Below are 20,199 nucleotides of genomic sequence, written 5' to 3'. Positions count from 1 at the left end.
AGCTTAGCAATATGCAGTATATGTTGGTGTTGGTGATCTGATGTAATCTTCTTTAAAAACAAGCTTGTCTCCATTGAGAACTCAGGAGACTGATTTATGGTTCTGTTCTTGGACGCGGTAGTCCTCACTTAACAACCATTCATTTAGTGATGGTTCGCACTTACAACAGTGCTGGAAAAAACGACTTGCAACCGGTCCTCACACTTACGGCCGTTGCAACATCCCTGCTGTCACATGATCTCGATTTGGCCGCTTGGCAACCAGTTCACTTTTATGATCATTGCAGTGTCCCACGGTCATGTGAGCACGTTTGACTTTCCCAGCCGGCTTCTCAATGGGGAACCATGTGATTCTTTTAACAGCCATGTGGTTCGCTTAAAGACTGTCGCAAGAAAGGTCATAAAATTGGATTGGATTCACTTAATGACCACTTCACTTAGCAACCAAAATTCCAGTCCCAACTGTGGTTGTTAAGTGAGGACTATCTGTATTCCATGGTTCAAGAATAGGGTCAGCGCTTCCTTTTTGAATATGGCCATTTCTAATAGCAGAATAGGGTGCAGTGTTGGGATCCAGTGGGCAAAGTTGCATCAAATCAGGTGCAGCCCCCTTTGCTGCCCCTGCAGCTGCAAAGCCTGGCATCCAAAGACTGAACACCTGCTGATGGAGAATCACTTCAAAACCCAGGGGACCAGTTCCAGGCCTCTGTTCCATCCCGCTCTTGGACCAAACCAGAGGTGGAGCAAGCCCCTGAAGCGGCTTTTGTGGAATGCGGTGCCCCTTTCAGGGTTCATGTCTCCAAATTCAGGGTGGCACCAGGACATCTGTGCAGCTGCCAACCTTCCCCAGTGACCAACGGGAACTCTTGTGCCTTGTAGCTGGGTGTGTGCACACTAAATGTGTCTTCTTGCCCCCCCCCAAGAGAAACTGGATTCACTTCTGCGACAGGACAGCCTGTTTGCGAAGAACTACAATGTATCTCCTTTGCACCCCAGCCCCCCCCCCCCTCCGCTTCACGGAGGAATACAAAGTTGGAAACCGCGTGCCCAGTCAGTATCTGTCCTCCCGAGGCAGCGGGGAGCGCCGAGGCTGAGCTGCTCTCCTGGGCGGGGCAACCCTGCCGGCCGCCTTCCGCGCTGCCCCCTCGACCCAGCGCGGAAGAGGCCAAGCCGGAGCGCTCCTGGACACCCAGACTCGGGTGGGTTCGCGGGGCGCCGCACCGGGTCAGCGCAAGGCCCACCGGCGCCTCTGCGCGGGTTGCTCCGCCACGCGCAACGCGGGTTAAGTCAGACCCGGGGTCGGGGGACGCGGCGCGGCTCCCTCAGCCGGCAGCTGCCTGCAGGGGCCGCTCGCAACCGCTTGGCACCCCGCGCCGGACACGTGACTCTCCAGCCTTGCGAAAGCGCCGCGCGGCCGCCTCTGCCCGGCATGGCTTTCCCCGGTCTCTCCCGAGAGGCCGTCCTGGTCGGGGCGGCGGCTCTGGGGGCGGCGCTGGCGGTGGGCTTCCTCGCGGGTAAGGCGGCGCGCGCGCTCCTCGAGGCGCCTCTTCCTCTTGCGGCGGACGGGAGCCAGCCGCGGGACCACGCTGCGCAGCCGGGGGGCGAAGGGCTCTGGGGCGCCGCGGGGGCGGGCAGGGCGAGCCGGGCGCCCGGACCCCGACGCTGGACAGCGCCCGGCGAGGGGTCTGCGCGGCCGAGGCGGAATTTCCCCGCGCCGGGGAGCTCCGGGGACGCCTTTGCTCCTCAGCAGTGGCGGGGGGGGGGGGTTGCTTTCGGGTGGCGCTGCGCCCGCGGGCCACCTGATGGCAGCGGAGAGACGCAGGCGAGCATCTGTCCCGCTGCCCCCTAGCGGACCTCGGGGGCTTCGCAGCGCGGAACTGATCAACGCGCAAAGTGGGATGTTCCGACGTGGAGCAGGGGAGGGATAGAACCTTCCGCCTAAACTGGGGGGGAGGAGGAATTAGATTGCAGGGCCCCCGACTTTTTATTCTCCACCCCCGGTTCCAAGGTGATTCTAATTCTCTGCAGCGTAAAGCAGTCTCCCGAATGGAAAGTTTGAGCTGAAAAGGGTTCCAAAAACACTCTAAGGCAGTGTTTTTCAAACTTGGCAACTTTCAGGTGGGTGGACTTCAACTCCCAGCATGGCTGGCTGGGGAATTCTGGGAGTTGAACTCCACCCATCTGAAAGTTGCCAAGTTTGAAAAACACTGTTCTGAAGGGATAAAGTTCACAATCTGTCCCTAACTCAAATTGTCGCCTGTACCTTCTTACCTACACGATCCAGGCAACCTCAGTCCACCTTCTGAGATATCTAGCCAACTTTGGCTCATCTTGAAAAGCTTAAGTCAATCCAGTTAGTGCATGGATGGGAGACCACTAGGAAATGCTAGGCTATAGTCTAGATGGGGACATTTTAAAAATTTTGGAAGATGATGGGGGCACGCCACTTAAGCATTTTTGCCAAGAAGATGCATCGTTGCATTCGGTCATCAACGGTGGAGCTGGGCAAAAGGGAACCACCTTTGCCTTAAGCATATGATAGGAACAAACTTTTGAAGAGGTGTTTTGCCTCAGTAAAGCTTTGATCAAAACATCTCAGCACTTTCACAGCAAAGTGAAGCAGGCCTCTGCTTCGGAGGGTCAGAGTGGATTAGTGGATCACTAAGACACAACTGAACAGTTCACTAAAGCAGAGTCGCGCCATCTCACGCCAACTTCCTTCCATTTTAATCTTACAAAAAGGTTTCCTCAGTTGGATGACATGCTCATGGGACATGTTTTTAAGGGCTCACGTGAAGACCTAGCCACAACATGCTAAGCTCGGTGTTAACTTTGGTTAGATTTTAACAGCTCTATCTGCTTACTTTTTGATGTAGTAGCAGAAAATAAGTTAATTCATTTTCAGCCCTCCCCCTGCCCCAAATTCAGTAACCAGGATAAGTATGTTGTGTGAATGAAGATTGATGTTCCAGAGACACACTCCTCTTGGCTGACCTCAGTTTACCCTTTGTTCTTATCCAGCATTTCAAAACAATTTATTATATTTCTTTATACTGAGGATTTATTGATTTGCTTTTGAAAGGCAGAAGACGCTGTTCCGAATTATTCGCCTCTGGCACATCCAGCAATTCCTGCAGCCTCTTACAAGGGAACAGTCACCTGCACAAATACGTACTGGATCACTCTGTACGAGAGCACCCTCTTTTAAAGAAGCTGAGATTGGTAAGTCCCTGTTTCTAGTGGATCTGGTCAACCGCGGTTCAGCCTCCCATGGCTGTTCCTCAGTGCTCAGTCGGGGGCTCCCAAACACCCCAAACAAATTCCCATCTTCTCTTTCATGGGGAGGTCCTGTCAATCCTACACATGAAAGAATTAGAATAGACATCTCAAATACTGTACAAGGCTTATCCTGGCCCTGCTTCCAGGACACATTTAAGTGGGTCATGCAGGGTAATTTGCTATTTGAACAGGAAGATGAGGTCAACTGACCCCAAGGGGTTAGACCTCACCCCAAACAGCCTGGGTCCGTTTAGAATGAAGCTCACCAATGTGGTTGACTAACCCCTTCTCCATCCACAGCAGAGACTATGTCCTAGAAAGGCTGCTGCATAAAACTGGGGCTTCTCCTGGCACTTAGAGGAAGGTGAAAAGGGGGCAGAATGGGCGGGATTGATGGTGGGAGGTGTCCCCACACTTCATAAATAAATCAGATTGAACCGTGGCAGGAGGGGGCAGTGACAGAGTGAGAGGCCTTCTGTATGAAAACCATAGCCAGGTGGATGTTGCCATTGTCTATCATGCGCACATTGTTAGGTCGGGATGGCTAAGGAATGGCAGTGATTGTGTTGGGGGAACCCAGATGTTTTCTCTCTGTCTTCTCCATCCGAATAAAGACCGCACTTGCCTCTGACTTGTGCAAAGATCTAATTCTTTGATGAAATGTAATTATTTATCCAGCGCTTCTTTAGGGAAGCTGCTGGAAGAACTTATGAAACAAAACTCATGAAATGTAATTAAAATGAAACAAGAACAAGGAATTGCAGTTGGGGGTGGAGAGCATTTTAGTATAAAACATAAAGGCCTGGGCACTTAAAAAGTTTTGCTGCCCCTTGAAAATGCATACAAACATACACTCCTGAAAGATGGCACCAGTGAAACCTCTCCTGGGGAAGGATTCCAAAGATTTGATGCTATGAGCTGAAACAGAGATTAGGTTGGTACCCAAACATGGGCTGGAGGGGAGCTAAGGGCCCTGAAGATCCTCAGCCATACCCCGATCACCCTCCTCTTCCTCCTCTCTTCCCAATATTTCTGCCCTCTGGGTTATCCAACCCAAATCTGCAAGGTGGTGGGTGCCCTGTTGCAACTGAGCCCCTGTCCTTTCTCTAGGCATGCACATGCATGACCCACATGAACAGGGCTTCAGTCATGGCACTGTGCTCACCATCTTGCAGATTTTGACCTCCTGCAGATGCCCTCCACACTAATTTTCACTGGCGTTATAAACAGCGTCTGGGCTCTTTCAGTTCAAAAAGAGTGTTGCATTTAAAAAAGAAAGAAAACTTGAGCATATAAAAAGTAGATGGTGAACAGAGCTTCCAAGATAGCTTTCTTACTCATCTGCTATATCTTTAAAAGAAAAGTTTGCTTTAATATACAAATAAAGGGGGAAAGATGCAATTCCCCCCAGAAATAGAGAAAAAGGAAAAATACACATTACATATAGAAAACAGCTCAGTTTTTAAATATAGCATTAAACCCTGTGGAGTAATATTGACCAGTCTTGACCATTACATTATTATATCACCAATTCAGAAACAGAGAGTAAATTTATATCATAAATCCAAGATTGGAAATTGGGCATGGTAGGGGGAGGTCTGTCTGTTGTTAAAGAGTAGTCTCTGTTGCTGCAGTTCTTCAAATAACAATTGAGTCCAAATTTTTGTACATGACTCAAAATCACATAGACCTTTTTAAACCATTTGACTCTTCCCAGAACCATACTAATAAATTTGCAGATATTAAACCGTAGCATACATGTAAGACTAACCCCTCCGTCGTATACACTTCCAGCATAATGATGTTTTGATCACACACAGAGGTGTCCAATAAACCCAAAATCTTCTGTTAAATTAATATGTCTTTATCAATAAGAAAGATACTGCCAGGCTTCACCCCACAAGCAGGAGAGGAGCACTTAGGCTCAAGAAATCTAAGAACTTCCAAAAAGTAGTATTTATTTTAAGAGAATTTCAACTGCTGCTGTATTTCAGAAGCATCCCCTTTCTTGGCATGAACAGTATTCAAAACTTCTTGCATCTCTTTTCTTTCTCCTCTCTCCTCCCTGGTCCTCTCTCCTGAGGGCCTGGCCTGTTTGCATAACTCCAGATTTGCAGCCATGTTGTTTTTCACTGACTGTGTGAGAATTACAGTCTGATGAATTAATATGTTGTATCTGCAGTTGTCAGCCTTCTCTGGTGGATGAATCTGAACTCCCAGAATTCTAGCAAAGACCCTGCTGGCTGGAGAATGCTGGGAGTTGAGGTTTGTCCATACGGAGGAGATCCAGCTTGGGGAAAGCTGAAGGTTGGGCTTCCTTCATAAACAAGTGCTGTTTCATGCCAGTCCCTGCCAGTCTTCTGAAGCAGGATGGCTTCAGCTTAGTTTTTCTGGGAGAAATAAAAGCTGTAGAAAACCCCTCTGGAAATCTCCTCACCTGTTGAGAGTATAAACCATGGCTAGACCACCAGGTACCTTCCAGATGTTTTGAAGCACAATTCCCACATTCGCTTGCCCTTGGCTAGGCTGAGACGGGGGAGCAGAAGGCAACGAAGGTCTTAATTCCTTCTGTAAACTCACTCAGGCTGCAATTCTGGAGCACTGGTATCTCCTAGGGAAGGCGGGCAAGAGAATTAGCCATGCCAGTAACAGCCCCGAGGAACGTAAAAATGGTGGAGATGCGTGGCACATATAAAACATAGGCAGGACTGTGATTATATAGTTGTAGCTGCCATCTTGACTTTTTTGATCCCTCTGGCAGTCACTGCCCCTGCTCCGGTCCCTACTTAGGACTTTCTCCACTACTTCTGTGGAAACATGCATTGGACAAGAATTAAACTCTCCCCTTTCTCCACAATTGTCCTACAGACCTTTTAGGAAAGATTGCCTGTCCATTTTTTTCAGACCATCATTTTCAGGTGTCTATTCAAAGGTAACCCTGAATGAGTTCAGTGATTCTTACTCCTAGGCAAAATTGTTTAGGGCTGCAGCCTGCATGATGAGAGACAAGGGGACTGGGAGAATGGCTAGTTTTCATTAACTTACATTCATTTATATTTCTGGGCTGTCTTTGCAAGAAATCTCCCCCAGCCCTGGGGACTGCCTAGGTTTAATCTTGGCTTGCACTTAACCCGTGGCTTGGTCGCTTGGTCTCCTCTAGATCCTGGAGCATGCAAGGATTCTTAGTTTCCTGAGTCCCACCACAAGCACTACTAGGTAATTCCAAGGATGACATTTGTGGAACTGCAGAGTAGCTTGTAACACAAAGACCTCTTTTGGTTCTCCAGGTTGCATCAGCTCTTCCTGATAAAAAACTGTGGGTGTCTCGTGATCAGGCCCAGTTTGTGGCAAATCTGATCAGGGTCATTGGAGCAAAAAAGGTAATTGAGATAGGTAAGTGAGCCTGTCTACAAAACCGGAGCTGCAGGGAGGTTCAGTCCGACAATAAACTGGACATATGCTAATCTTCTATCCAGCCTAGAACCCCTTTTTCAATCCTATTCCAGCATCTGTTTATTTGCACTTACATTTATCCTTCTTTTCGTAGAGTGAGTTGAGGTTGGAAAACATTTTTTTAAAGATTTTTGTTCCATAATAAAATGCCTTGCCTGTTGTTTTAAGCTCTACATTTTAGAACTTCTGTGTAAAATGTGGTAGATTTTTTTCCTAATGAGCCTCTTCCCTTGAGATCATATACAATCTTGTTTCTTTGCTGCCTCTAAAGTGGCTTCAAAGGATGTTTTGCTTCAATGATGCTTTGAACTACCACCCCGCCTTTGAAGCTGCCGTTTGGTCAACTGAAAGCAGATGAAACATGGTCTCCTTGCATACATATTCAAGAAGCACGCCAGTGTTGAGTGGAAAGCTAGCAGTGCAACCTCTTGTTTAAGGAAGTGGCTTCTAATTCTGTTGTTGCTTATACCAGAGGTAGATACACTTGGCTTTATGGGGTGGGTTGCATTTCCATAGTACCCTTCCATGGGGAACCACAGAACATGCCCATGGTAAGTGGAGCTAAAGCCAAGAAGGTTGATCCCCATTTTGCCTTTCCCTTTCTGACAAGACACCCCTTTTTTTCCTCTCCCTGGCCCTCTTCCTAGAGCAGGGTAAAGGGACATCTGTAGGGGGTGGGTCAGAATCTGCAAGATGACCATGTGACATCAAGATCAGCACTCCTTCCCTTTTGTATTGCACATACATACCAAAGGGCGGGGCTTCAACCGTGACTCTACATAGCCATCTTGCAAATTTTGACTCCTTCCTGCAGATGCCCCTGGCAAGGGTACCAGGGAACATGTATGCCCTGGTGCAAACAAACAAAAAAGAATTGGGCCAAGGGCCACAGGAAATGATGTTGACAGCCACCTGTCAATGTCTGTCCTATGTAAGGCATTTAGGACAACTACCCAACCATCACGAAGACGTCCATTTGTGATGAAGCTTCACTGGTAAATAGTAGATCTAATTCCTACATGGAGTAAACCAGTCTTTGCTTTTTTTAAAGAGCATCTTTAGTTGATAATCCATACAACATTAAGCCCTAATGGATGGGCTTATATATCAGGCTAAACAAAAAGATGCAAATTACATTCTGGGTTGGCACGATGTGTGAATAATAAGTAATTGCAGCAATTCCAGAGCTTGGTTGCCAAATCTGAGCTCTTTGCAAGCAGGCTCATGGTGGGGCTTAATGAGAAGGAACCTTGCATGAAAAACAGCACTGACCCCAGCCGTGGCCCGTGTGCAGCAGGGGGACCTCCGTGCCGAGCCAGCATCCAGTTGGGTGGGCTTCCCCAAACATGCCACCATATTTCCCCGGGGAAGATGAGCCCCTGAGTAACTGTCCTCTTCCCTCCTGCTGAGAAGGAATTCTTTTGTACTTGCCAGGGTACCACTACTTGATAATTTTAGTATTTATCATTGATTTTAATTTTTAACTTCCTGTATTTACATTCTGGTTTTTAAATTTGGTTAGCGACCTTGAGAGCCCCTCAGAGCAGAAAGGGAGTGTGTGTGTGAGGCTCTCTTGTTCCTCCCCAGTAGCTGGTATTTAAGGAAAGTTGTCATAATTCCAAAAGCAAAAAACTCCTCCTCTGTTTTTAAGCCATCTGAATTGACAACCGATTGCGCTGTCTGGCAAGACAGGACCAAGAGGTGCTTCTTTTAACCATCCCCTTCCTCTTTAAATGAACATCTACCCATTGTGGTGCCTCAACGCCTAAAAGCTAGGCTGTTAGAGGAGAAAGCAGGTATTTACTTTGCTGTTAAGAATGGGGTATGGAACCAGTATGCTTGTAATTCATGTGGAAATCGGAACCACGTTCAACCATGTTTTTGTAATTGCTCTGCTCTGTAGGAGTTTCTGCTGGCTACAATACTTTAAGCATGGCTCTAGTCCTACCAGAAGATGGCAGAATTGTTGCCTGTGAGATAAATGAAGATTTAGCCAGTATTGGAAAGCCACTGTGGAAAGAGGTACAGTAAGTCACTCAGAGAATCAGGGCTAATCGGGAGAGGTGTTGTTAGTATTGCCTGACATTCAGTTGATTAGCTGGTTTGCAGGGATCTACAAATCTGATTCAGAGAACAGTGCTGATGAGTAACGGTGGTTTATCCTTCCCCCCTATGGTTATTCTCAGGGACATCCACAGGCCGTGTCAAAATTGCAGGATGGTGGGTGCAGCAGTCCAATCAAAGCCAATGCTGATGAACTGTCATTTTGACCTGTGTCCCCACCCCCGCCCCCACCGCTCCCCTGCTTTTTCTTTTACCTAAATGTCTCTCCTAGAATTCTTACCATCAATTAAGATAGCATTATCTAATTAAATAATATATTATTACCTAATCAGATACATTACATTAATATTATTACAATAACATTATAGCCCCTTCCCCCAGCCCAAGTATTTTTTTCTGATGATGGAATATTGCCACCATCAGCATACTATCCAGATTTTCCCATTTCTGATGAATATTTCCCTCTCCATTCTGTGAAACAAAATGCCTGAAAACAGATTTTTAGGCCGCTGAAATGTTCTTCTGTTCTCAAAAGAAGCAGAAGGTTCACCTGCTGCTCCCAGTCCTGTCAAAGTTAAAGGCATCAAAGCTTCTTTGGGTTTATTTGAAGGCACCTGCTGTTGAAACAAAGGGGCTTTCTTAAGCTGAGGGACTCCAGAACTTCCAAGCGCACATGATGAGGCTAGGAGGACCAGTAGGAGATGTGTTGTGACCTCCAGCTGAGAGCAGGGACAGAGGCATCACAGTCCAAGAGCCACACAGATGGTTGGACTGAGACTTTTGCCCCATATTAATCAGGCATTTTTCCTCAAAGGCAGGGATGGGCAATGCACAGGTTGCCTACTACTTTTCTAGCACTCCATTTTCACCCCCATCATCTCAGGGCTGTTGCTACCAAGATAGGGTCTGTGTGTTTCAAAATTGGGGGAGGCATGGTAGCCTTCAACTCCCCTTCCCACCTTTAAACATTTAAAAGTTATCATTTGGGGGCAGATGTAGGCCTTTTTTGCATTTAAAAGGGTTTAAAGAGTAGGATAATTCCCACAGGTAGAGGACTTGAGGCCCTGCTGTTTCCCAACCTTGGACCCATCAAAACTCTGGAAAAAAAAATAGACTAAAAAATTCAGTCCCACCCTTTCTGGAAATGCCACCACATCAGTGGATGGTCTCCTGACACACACACACACACACACACACACCCAAAGATTGGGAGGTTGAGCATCTGGGACCTCAAATGTTGCCAACCCCTTCCTTGAGAAATCTTTGACCTGTTTTCTTTTGTTTCAGGCCAGAGTGCTACATAAGATTGATCTAAGGATAAAACCAGCCATTGAAACATTAGGTAGGTAGAAGCAAATGGTTTGATTGGGAGGGTTGGGGTGTTGGGTGGTGTCTGTTCAGGCATCAAAACTCACTAACTTTGGACCAGTCACCCACTCTCCACCCAGCCTCCCTCACAGGATTGTTTTTGAGAAGGTAAAATGAAGGGAGACATTCACATGTGCTCCTTTATTCTAATAGAGAAAGTTGCCCTACAGAAGTAAAGAGATGGATTGTCCATTAACAAGATCAGTGATACCAAAGGAGCTTCAGTTCCATTGCCCACAATGGAAATAAACTTCTTCTGTCCATCTTTTTTCATGGGCAATGTGAATTGGGTAAAAATGTTCCCTTTAGAAAAAGGGGCATTTGCATGGTATTACTGAACCTTAGTGAAAGTGATCAGGGCCTTTTTGCTAATCTGTTTGATATGATCAACTATTCCTGAATTCTCCAAGATGCAGTGATTAAGCAGGACACCTCAAGATTTAACTTTAGTCCCATTGTATATGTAAAGAGCTGCCACTGAGCTGAGATGTAAAGAAAAATGAAAACTGCATTTACAACTCATTAGGGTGAGTTTTAAGTAATGAAATCATAGTGTGATGGTAAAAGGCATTGATGTTTCCAGACCTTAATAAAGAAAAAAAAGTAGCTGGTTATATTGTTCCTAGCTATATATTTACATTTAATTCATTAAAAGATAACCTCGAACACTTCCATATCAAGCAAAGCAGTTTAAGCAGGATTAATGTGTTTAGCCTAGACTTCTCTGTTATACCCCAAGCATCCAAGATACTGTACAAAATACCTTCTATATAATGCAAGAATGGGTGATATTTTTAAGTCTGCACTTCTATTGAGAGATTTGACCTCTGAAATGCTGGCCTGTCTTTGGAAATTTAATAGTCACTTAACAATTTTCAATCTTATCCTCAAGGGGGGAAGTGCAAAGAATCACACTGCCAGACATTTGATTTGGCCATGAAATGTGATTCTGGAGGTCTCTGGGGGCTGCACTCTGGAACCACAGCTCTGGTGTAGTGTCTTGGCTAGTCTTGCTTTCTTCCCATATTGCTGGGGCCTGAAATCAGTAACTTTTAGTGGGCATAAAGAAGTCATACAGGTAGTCCTCACTTAACAGTGGTCCAAAGTTACAATGGCCTTGGAAGGAAGTGCTTGATGATCTGTACTTGCACTTAAGACTGTTGCCAACCATTGCACCGCCCGCACAGTCACGTGATTGCAATTCAGAGACTTGGCAGCTGGCTTGCACCTGCAGTGTCCTGCAGTCATGTGATCATGATTTGCAGCCGGTTTCACCGGTTTCAGACAAAAAATTTCTATTGGGGAGGTGGATTCGCTTAACAGCCGTTGTAAAAATGGCTGTAAAATTGGGTCCAGTCACGTGGGGATTCACTTAACGACCACACTGCTTAACAACCAATTTTCCAGTCCCTATTGTCATTAAGTGAGGACACCTGCATTATGGTGCTCAATAGAATAAGCTAGAAGCCATCACAGTTACAGATACAGTGCATAAAGCAAAGAACTGGCAGGGAAGCGAAGAAGTGGGAAGAAGCACGGGCTGAACAAGGGTTAGAAACAGCCTCTCTTTGTCTAAACTGCTGTCTTGTGTAAGTTTCCAGAGAAAGAAGCAAGTCAGAAATACGAAAATCTAAGAAAAATGAATAGTCAACGGCAAGGCTGTTCTTTTCCTAAATCAGCCTAACCTGCATACGTAATGAAATATGTAGGAAAAGTTGATATCATGCACATAAACCAACATGATAAATTGCTTGGTTGATTGTATACTGTTGTCTTCTCCTCTGAATTAAACACTCAAAAGCAGTGTTTCTCAGCCTGGGCAACTTCAAACTGAAGTCCATGCAGAAACACTGCTGCGTTGAAGGCCACACATCTTAAAGTTGCCAAGATTGAGAAACACTGCCGCAGTCTGTGAATTTGGGCAATGTGTAGTAAGCCACAAACTGGTTGTTTCTTGGTCTTTTGTCTACAGAAACACTTGCCCTCAGTAAATAGTTGAGAAACACTGCTCTAAAGCCACAGATTAATAAAATTTCAAAGAACTGTAGTAGTTGGTTGTATTACCTGTAAATTGGGATCCAGGGAGGAAGTTTTGCCTTAAATACATTGCCAGGTTCCACAACTGCTTGTACTTAAGCTTAGTAATTGTGAGGCTGTGGTTTCTTCAGAATTATTCCAGAGACTTCTGGGCAGAATAATCTGGATCAGATGAAAGAGCTATCTTCTCCAGCTGGGGTACCCTCTGATGTATGGACTACAATTCCCAGAATTCCCCTGCCATCATGGCCTTTGCTGAGAATTCTGGGAGCTGAAATCCACACATCAGAAGGAAGTAGAGGTTAGGAAGTCTGGTTTGCTCCAACATCTGGATTCCAGAAGTGGTCTGCCAGATACCTTTTGGAAGGCCACGCAAAAGGCAACAGCCCTCCACTTTAGGTTTGCATCGTCTCCTGTGTGGTAAGGCATCTTTGGCCTCTAAGCTGGCTGGGGAATTCTGGGAATTGAAGTCCACACATCCTGAAGTTGCCAAGATCTAGAAACACTGCCGTAGTCTGTGAATTTGAGCAATGCGTAGTAAGCCACAAACTGGTTATTCTTGGTCTTTTGTCTACAGAAAAACTTGCCAAGTAAACAGTATGAAGGAATCAGAATTTTTCTGTGCTGCTCCCTGTGTCTAGTTTGTATTGTTTTTTTTATTAGAAGAATCTGTATGTTGCCTGATTCACCAGGAAATCTGGAGGAACAAAAGAGCGAAACAACTTACGTTCCTTCATGCAGAATCACACCCTAATCCATTGAGCTCAATACTGCCCATGGGGGGTGGGGAGGTATCAGATAGTATGTTGGGCTCTCCTGGTTGGTTGTGTTTGTTTTTATACATACTACCTTTTTATCTGTAAGCCACCCAGAGCCATCAAGGCCCTTTGCCTTCTTCCTGGGGCTGAGTGGGAAGGACTGGCCCAAAGTCATCCAGCCAGCTTCATGCCCAAGGCAGGGCTAGAAATCATGGTCTCCTGGTTTCTAACCAGGTGCCCTTCACCACTACACCAATCGATTCTCCTTTACTAAACAGTTATCACAATTCCATAGTAATTTGTGACACACTGTATGAGTGTTTTATGGTGATGTGGTGCCAGCAGGTGCAGTGAGTGTATTCAGTTTGGGTTGAGATAGCAGCAGGTTCCCAGCTGGAACCCTTCTCTGATGTGACACTTCACCCACCGTCATGGGCAGAGCTGACATGGTGAAGGGGCACCAAGAAAAATAGAATATAGTGTCTCTACCCCCACAGCTGTGGTTTCACAAGTAGGGTCATGTCTGAACAGCAAGATTGGTTTGGCTTAAGAAGAAACTGGAATTCAGGATTCTTGTTTCTCATCCCCTCCCCTTTGCAGGTTGGACTTGTCTGAAGCTACCCAGATATTGTGCGACCATATAGGGAAGGTAGACAACAGGGAATTTTTGCGTTTTAAAGAACACTGTTCTGATTTTTATGTGTAGATGAAGTTCTGGCAAATGGTGAAACTGGAACGTTTGACCTCGCTTTCATCCATGCAGACAAGGAGAGTTACAACGATTACTACGAAAAATGTTTATGGCTCATAAGAAAAGGGAAGATATTAGTTCTTGACAATGTAAGTAATTCAGAAAAAATGGGAAAAGAGCAGCTTTCGGTGGCTTTTCTGGACTAGAACATAACTTATCCACCCTTCTTTTAGGTCACTGGCCAAGGGAAAAAGTGATTGTCCACAAAACCTGTTTATAAGAAAGACAGAGTAGAAGGTTCAGCCTGAGACTCGTAGTCCATAAGCAAAAGTCCAATTGTAGCATTGAGTCATAAATGCAAGGGCAGGACAATGCTTTGGGTTCAGTCAGGAAGCAGTGTTTTGGAACAGATAGATTGCAAATGCCACAATTGCCTGCGACTCACTGAATCAGCCAGGGCTGTTTCCAGTTTCATGTGGATGCAGCCCATAGTAGCTGCTCAGTCCTGGAAAAAGATGTAGCTACTTTAATGAGCCTTAGCCAAGAGCTGCATTTGCACTTCCAGGCATTCTCGGGCAGTTTCTCCCCAACGACGCATTGCACCATTGTAATACATGCCATGAATGGAATCATTCCAAGTATCCTGCACTGTATGTGGTTCTCTCTCTGTTTCTAACAGGTTTTGTTATCAGGGAAAGTACTTAAGCCAGGTAAAAGTGATTGTGCAGCCCAACACATTCATCAGTTGAATGAAAAAATCTTCCATGATCCACGTGTGAACATAAGTATGATCCTGATTGGAAATGGGATAACATTAGTATTTAAGCTATAGTAAAGGAGGAGGAGGAAGGTGGGATGTGCTGAGCACTCTCAATCATCAGGGATAATAAATTAGAAATGCAAGAATGTCTATTTTGTCCTTGTTTCTTTAAAATATGCTTAGGCTTGCATTGTGCATTATACATATTTTTTTTTAAATCCTAAAATGTCCTTTTAAGTTTTGTACACCACTTTAGTCACCTTGATTGAAGTGGCATATAAATCAATAAATAAATTTACTATCTTTCTGTCCCACATTTCCACTATGAAACTCAAAGCAGCACGTGTGGGGTCAACCCTCATTTTTATATCTAGGTTGGGCTATAAGAGCGATTGGCTCAAGGTTATCCAGTCACCTCCATGGTTGAGTGAAGGCAGCAACCTGGATCTCTTCCAGGCCCACTCCAAGATCATAACCACTACTCCATGCTTTTCCCATTGTTGCAGCTTGTGCCAATGAACAGAGAGTACAAGAAAACTATTTTGTAGGTTTTCATTGCAAGAATCGGAGTGAGCTCAGAGGTTTACATGCAGAATCGTTCAAACCGTAGATGCAAGGCTGGCTGGAGAATTCTGGGAGTTGAAGTCCACGCATCTTAAAGTGGCCAAGGTTGAGAAGCACTGATCTACTTGGATGACATTATTTGCGTGAAGCCTCATTGAACTGAAGCACTTCTCCAAAGGTTTGCACAGGCCTAACTGTGAGCTTGATGTGGAAAAGGAACTCCGGAAAATCCTAGATTAACTATATTTTACACTGAACCGGATCTGACTGTGCTTCCTCCTGGATGACCCAGCCTTAAAAGCAGCAATTTAGAGAGGAAAAAAGAAGAGTCCTAAAGCAAACATAAGAGGGGAATTAATGTTCAAGGCTGAACGAGGGGTTTATCTTTCTTTCCAGAAAGGAGGAGTACCTAACTAGTTGCTGTAATATTTATTCCTTTTACTGGAGCAGTTAATATGGCCAGTAACTCACTGGTTTTATCCCCTGCATTACATTTCATATTTCAGAGACTGATTTAAGTTCATGGAAAAAGCAGACCTTTATTGTTTGCATTTCCCTCCTGAGCTGCAAGCAAATTGTACCTACTTATATTTTATGATTTTTAGATAATTAAAATATTTTACGAAGGCAACTAAAATCCTCCCCAGAGTTAGGAACAAGATTATGATTGACTAGCACTCCTATACAAGGGAAGGAGGAGGGGTCTTTTTAAAGCTTCGTAATTTTCCTGCAGTTGACATGCTAAATGCTACGGCCTCCTACACTCTTCAGGCTCCAGGGAGAAGCTGAATGCTTGCAACATTTATTGTTAATGCCCCATCAGAGTTACTGAAAACAGGTCCTGTTTATGCCTGTTTGCCAATATGGGATCTAAATCAAATGTCAGATGTTGGAAATGTTTATAGCGCCATTGCATTTAATTACAGTAAAACAAACAGCAAAGGCTTAAATGAATAAAGGGCCCAAAGAAATTCTCCACTATTGAATTAAAGCACCATTTGCCCCCTCTTGTTCTAGCACAAAGCAACCCCGCACCAAAACTGGACATCCACGTCACCAGTCCCTGTATCCTTGCACTGTTCTAGCTCCCAGTTGAACGATGGTGCCCTGATTTGGGCCTGTGCAGACTGTTACAAGCGCATGGATTGACTTGGGTGCCAACTAGCTAGCAGAGAAAACATCCACCGACCAAGGCATTGCGGTGGGCGTGGATCTGAAGCCTTTGTATAATTTTGGAGGTTTGCCAGGTTTCTCAGGCCAGTTGCCTGCCCCTCCTTCCACACCCTATTTGAGCAACAGATTCTAACGCAGATTCTGGCAGCAATACCTTCAGGAGGTACAACTCAACAGGTAGACACACGGCAGCATGGATATAGCTATGGCGCAAGCTGAAGGACTATTTTATTCTGTCAATTTATATAGCTACCCTACTCAGCGCATGGTTCCTGTTTGGGTTCCCTGAAGCCAACTTGACAAGAAGCAGAAGAGGCAGGACCAAACGAGAAAGCAGCTATATACCTCCCACCCCTTTGTAACTTCATGCTTGGCAACAAAGCTAGAAAGGAAGGAGACTGGAATGCTCCTGCTGCTGCCTGCAGAAGATGCCTCTGAGTCTGGCTCTTGTAGGATCTTCTCCCTTGGGGGAAGGTTGTACAGGTAGTCCTCACTTAACAACCACAATTGGGACTGGTCATTAAACAAATCCTACCCAATTTTACAAACTTTTTGCAGTGGTTGTTAAGTGAATCACCATGGGCATTAAGCAAACCATGTAATCGTTAAGTGAATCACGCAGTTCCCCATTGATTTTGCTTTCCAGAAGCCGGCCAGGAAGGTTGAAAATGGCAATCACGTGACCATGGGATGCTGTGACGGTCGTAAATGTGAACCGGTTACCAAGCACCCAGATCGTGATCACGTGATTGCAGGGACGCTGTGACGGTCCTAAGTGTGAGGACCAGTCACAAGTCAGTTTTTTTCAGCACCATCATAAGTCCAAACCATCACTAAACAAATGGTTGTTAAGCAAGGACTACTTGTATCAGCCTCTCACCTCACTGCAGGGTGGGGTGGGGGGGAGCATTCAAGTTTAAGGACCAGTGTCTTCCCCGTTACCTGTCTGAGGTTAACTCTAGCTCTAGACACTCCGTGCTTCTCCCCCAAGAGCTTTACAAATGCTGCCCTTGTTGGCTGCATGGACCTCTGATGGAGGCTGACATTACGTGATAGACTAAGGCACACATTTCTTGCAATGTCACGGATTTTCCTGCAATGCCCACCTGTCATCTTTATTTGGGTCCTCTAAGATTGTGCACCCTGGACACGAGAACGTGTCATTTATAGGACTGCAGCTTTTAAACTATCAATCTGTTGCTCTTCTTTTAACTGCAGGGGGGATGGGGGTAGGGGGGCTGGCCTTGATCAGGAGGGCTCAGGGGAGCTGGGACTGGCATCTGATAAAAGTCCTCTTGCAGTCCAAAGAGATTATTACTGAACTGCAATGCATAGGGGAGTCCTTGTTCAGCAACCATCTCAGACAGCGGCCATTTGCAGTTATGGTGATGAAAAAGTAACTTTGCGACCAATCCTCGTGTTTATGACCTTCGCAGCATCTCTCTCAGTGTCATGTGTTCACCATTACTGTAAGTTAGTACGCACTGTCCTGTGCCTGACCAGTTTTTTTTTCCCTCGCCAAGCGGAGATTGCCTGAACAACTCTCTCTTCCTGAGCTGCTTTTCTTCACAGAGCAGCACTTCCCTAAAAAGTGCTAACTGCAAGTTAACAAGCTTAGCATGGTGATCTTAATTAGTTGATTAGAACCCTCCCACCAGCTCCAAGCTGCTGCCTGACAAGACCCAGTTCCACACAGGCTTTTTTGCCTCCTAAGCAGCACGCTAGGCAAACAGCCAGCAATACACATTGCTTTCAATGTGTATTCTCCATTGTGTGCCTGCTTACTCTCCTGGAATCCCTTCCTCTCCAATGAATGTAAATACAAACATCAGTTTTCTTCTTGCTAATTATCCCAGCACCGGAGTGACCATTCCAAAGGGTGGGGAATGGGGGAAAAGGCTTTAAGAGTTGCCCTTTTACCCGGCTTCCTCATGAGTCAAGTTCCAAAAACCTTCCCCGCCATTTGGACTCAACTGGCTGTTTGGGGTCGTATCCTTCTGCCACTGTAAAGCAAAGGAAAGCTGAAGTAAAATCATAAGCACAGTCGCAGTCACATGATTTTTCATTTAGTGACTGCTTTGTTTAATGACCAAGTTGCCGGTCCCAATTGTTGCAAAATACCTGTATTGTATTGTGAAATACCTGCATTTCAACATAAGGCACTTCATGATATCCCTTCCCTGGATGTCACCGATTGTCAACGAGTTGAATTAGGGTTCAGGACAGAATCTCTTAGCATTTGACATACTTCTAGGACTCTTTGCTAGCTACTGGTGGGGTGGAGCTGGGGTTCCCAATTCTGCAGTGTTTCCAGTCTTTACAGGATTAGCGCTCCAAGGGGGCTCCCTCACTTGCAAGGTGTTACTGTCATACTTGATGCTGTTCCCGTCTGCTTGGCAAAGTAACCCAAGGAATTACAGGATAGGGTGTCATTGAATCAACTAAGGTACCCACATCACTCGCAAGTGGGATAAAATAAAGCTTTTTGGATAAGCAAGAACTGGGCACTGCCTGGACTCCAGAGGAAGCAGCACTGCTGTGATTTGGTGCTTTTTCCTGGGCTGGTGAACACACTTCGGACAAAATCCTTATTCTTCTGTTTTTACTCATCCCAGAGGCCTGGTCCCAATCAGCAATAGCTCATTTTCAAACGCTGCAAAGAAATTATTTCCAATCTCTTTCCAGATGTAGCTGTAGGAAACTTCTGTAATTTCTTCTGTGCAAAAAAGTAATACGTTGCATCTGTGTGGGGGTGCAAGTGCACTCCCCCCAGGGATTAATCAGGGTGTGTGCATACATGCTGTATGAAGAGGGGGGTGTTGGGTGTGTGCATACATGCTGTATGAAGAGGGGGGTGTTTCTGCCCTCCCCTCGTATTGTGTGAACTGGTGGCATGCGCTCCACTCTGGCTCACGTGGCCAAAAGAAACGGTGGCTCAGACTGGAAGAGCCAGCAATCTTCTGAGCTGCTGCCTGGTTTCCTCTCCCATCGGGATCAATGGGGGAGACTTTTCTCCAATGTTTTTCTCTGCAGCCCCCGGCTGGACCTGATCCAAACTCAGCCTTTCTACTGCTGGCTTCTCCCCCTTTTGGTTCCAATGGTTGTTTTGGAGAGGTAATCCTGTTGACAGGCAAATGGTAGACCCTGAGGCCCCTTTACACAATTTCTCTCCAAGATTCTGTTGGATCGGAAGGAATTAAAAACAGCTAATTCTGACTTGATCAATTATGGCCAATTAGCCTCCTAAATAAATTGCGTCCTAGACAACTTTATTGCAAACGGCTTGGGGTAAGGTTGTGTCTGGGGACCAAGCAGGGTATAGGCCAGGACAATCCACTCAACCACTACATAGTCCTGCAGCAGTTGGTGGAAAAATGTCCCAAGAGAGTCTTGTTCGATTAAAACTGGCATTTGAAGCAATTCTTCCTTTGATCAGACTATTTTTGACCATAAAATTGTAATTCTGCTAGGCAAATCAGATACTCTCTTTGCAGGCTGAAGGCCATAGTAAAATTGATCTGCGCTGCTCCAAATTGCCTCTCTACACCAGTTCCTACTCAAAAAGGGATGGCTCCCCCACCCGCGTTGGCTAATAACCCTCTCCCACTCCTCCTTTATGAAGATGCAGCAGCAGCTCTCTGTAACTCAAGCAAGCCCAAGGCACCTCCATTAACAACGCATTATCTTGTGGAGAGACTTGTCAGCATTTTACAAGGACAAAGTTAGTGGCCTTCACTGAAAGGCTTGTCAGCTGCAATCATTGCTGGAAAGTAATCACCAGGATAGAACAAGCCAAGGGTGTTAAATTTCTAGGAATAACCTTTTAATCCTTTCCTTTTGGAGGGAGTGATCAAAAGCAGTCACTGAACAGCCCCATAGGACCACCAAGGCAGCCTGCATTTCACAGGCAGTAGAAGGGGCAGCTATGCCCCAGCGGCAGTTAAGATCTTTAGAAACAGGTCGGTTAGCTTTCTGCTATATGACCCCAGAATTGCTTTTATAAAGATCTTGGACCCCTTGAAGCAATTCAATCAAAACGTTTAAAGAACTGCT

General features: G+C 45.6%; 1 protein-coding gene across 1 annotated transcript; it reads left to right on the top strand.

The window, feature by feature from the left end:
• Positions 1-1,411: 1,411 nt before the first annotated feature.
• Positions 1,412-14,555, top strand: COMTD1 (catechol-O-methyltransferase domain containing 1). The gene is made up of 7 exons (XM_063307678.1): positions 1,412-1,513; positions 3,082-3,221; positions 6,566-6,671; positions 8,635-8,753; positions 10,083-10,137; positions 13,665-13,798; positions 14,329-14,555. Exons 1-7 carry the CDS (start codon positions 1,429-1,431, stop codon positions 14,479-14,481), a joined length of 792 nt encoding a protein of 263 aa, XP_063163748.1. The 5' UTR covers positions 1,412-1,428; the 3' UTR covers positions 14,482-14,555.
• The last annotated feature ends 5,644 nt before the right edge of the window (positions 14,556-20,199 follow it).

This window comes from Candoia aspera, chromosome 6 (assembly GCF_035149785.1).
Source record: "Candoia aspera isolate rCanAsp1 chromosome 6, rCanAsp1.hap2, whole genome shotgun sequence".
Taxonomy (NCBI): domain Eukaryota; kingdom Metazoa; phylum Chordata; class Lepidosauria; order Squamata; family Boidae; genus Candoia; species Candoia aspera.
Note: the sequence above shows the minus strand (reverse complement) of the source record. Positions and strands in the feature narration are given on the sequence as shown.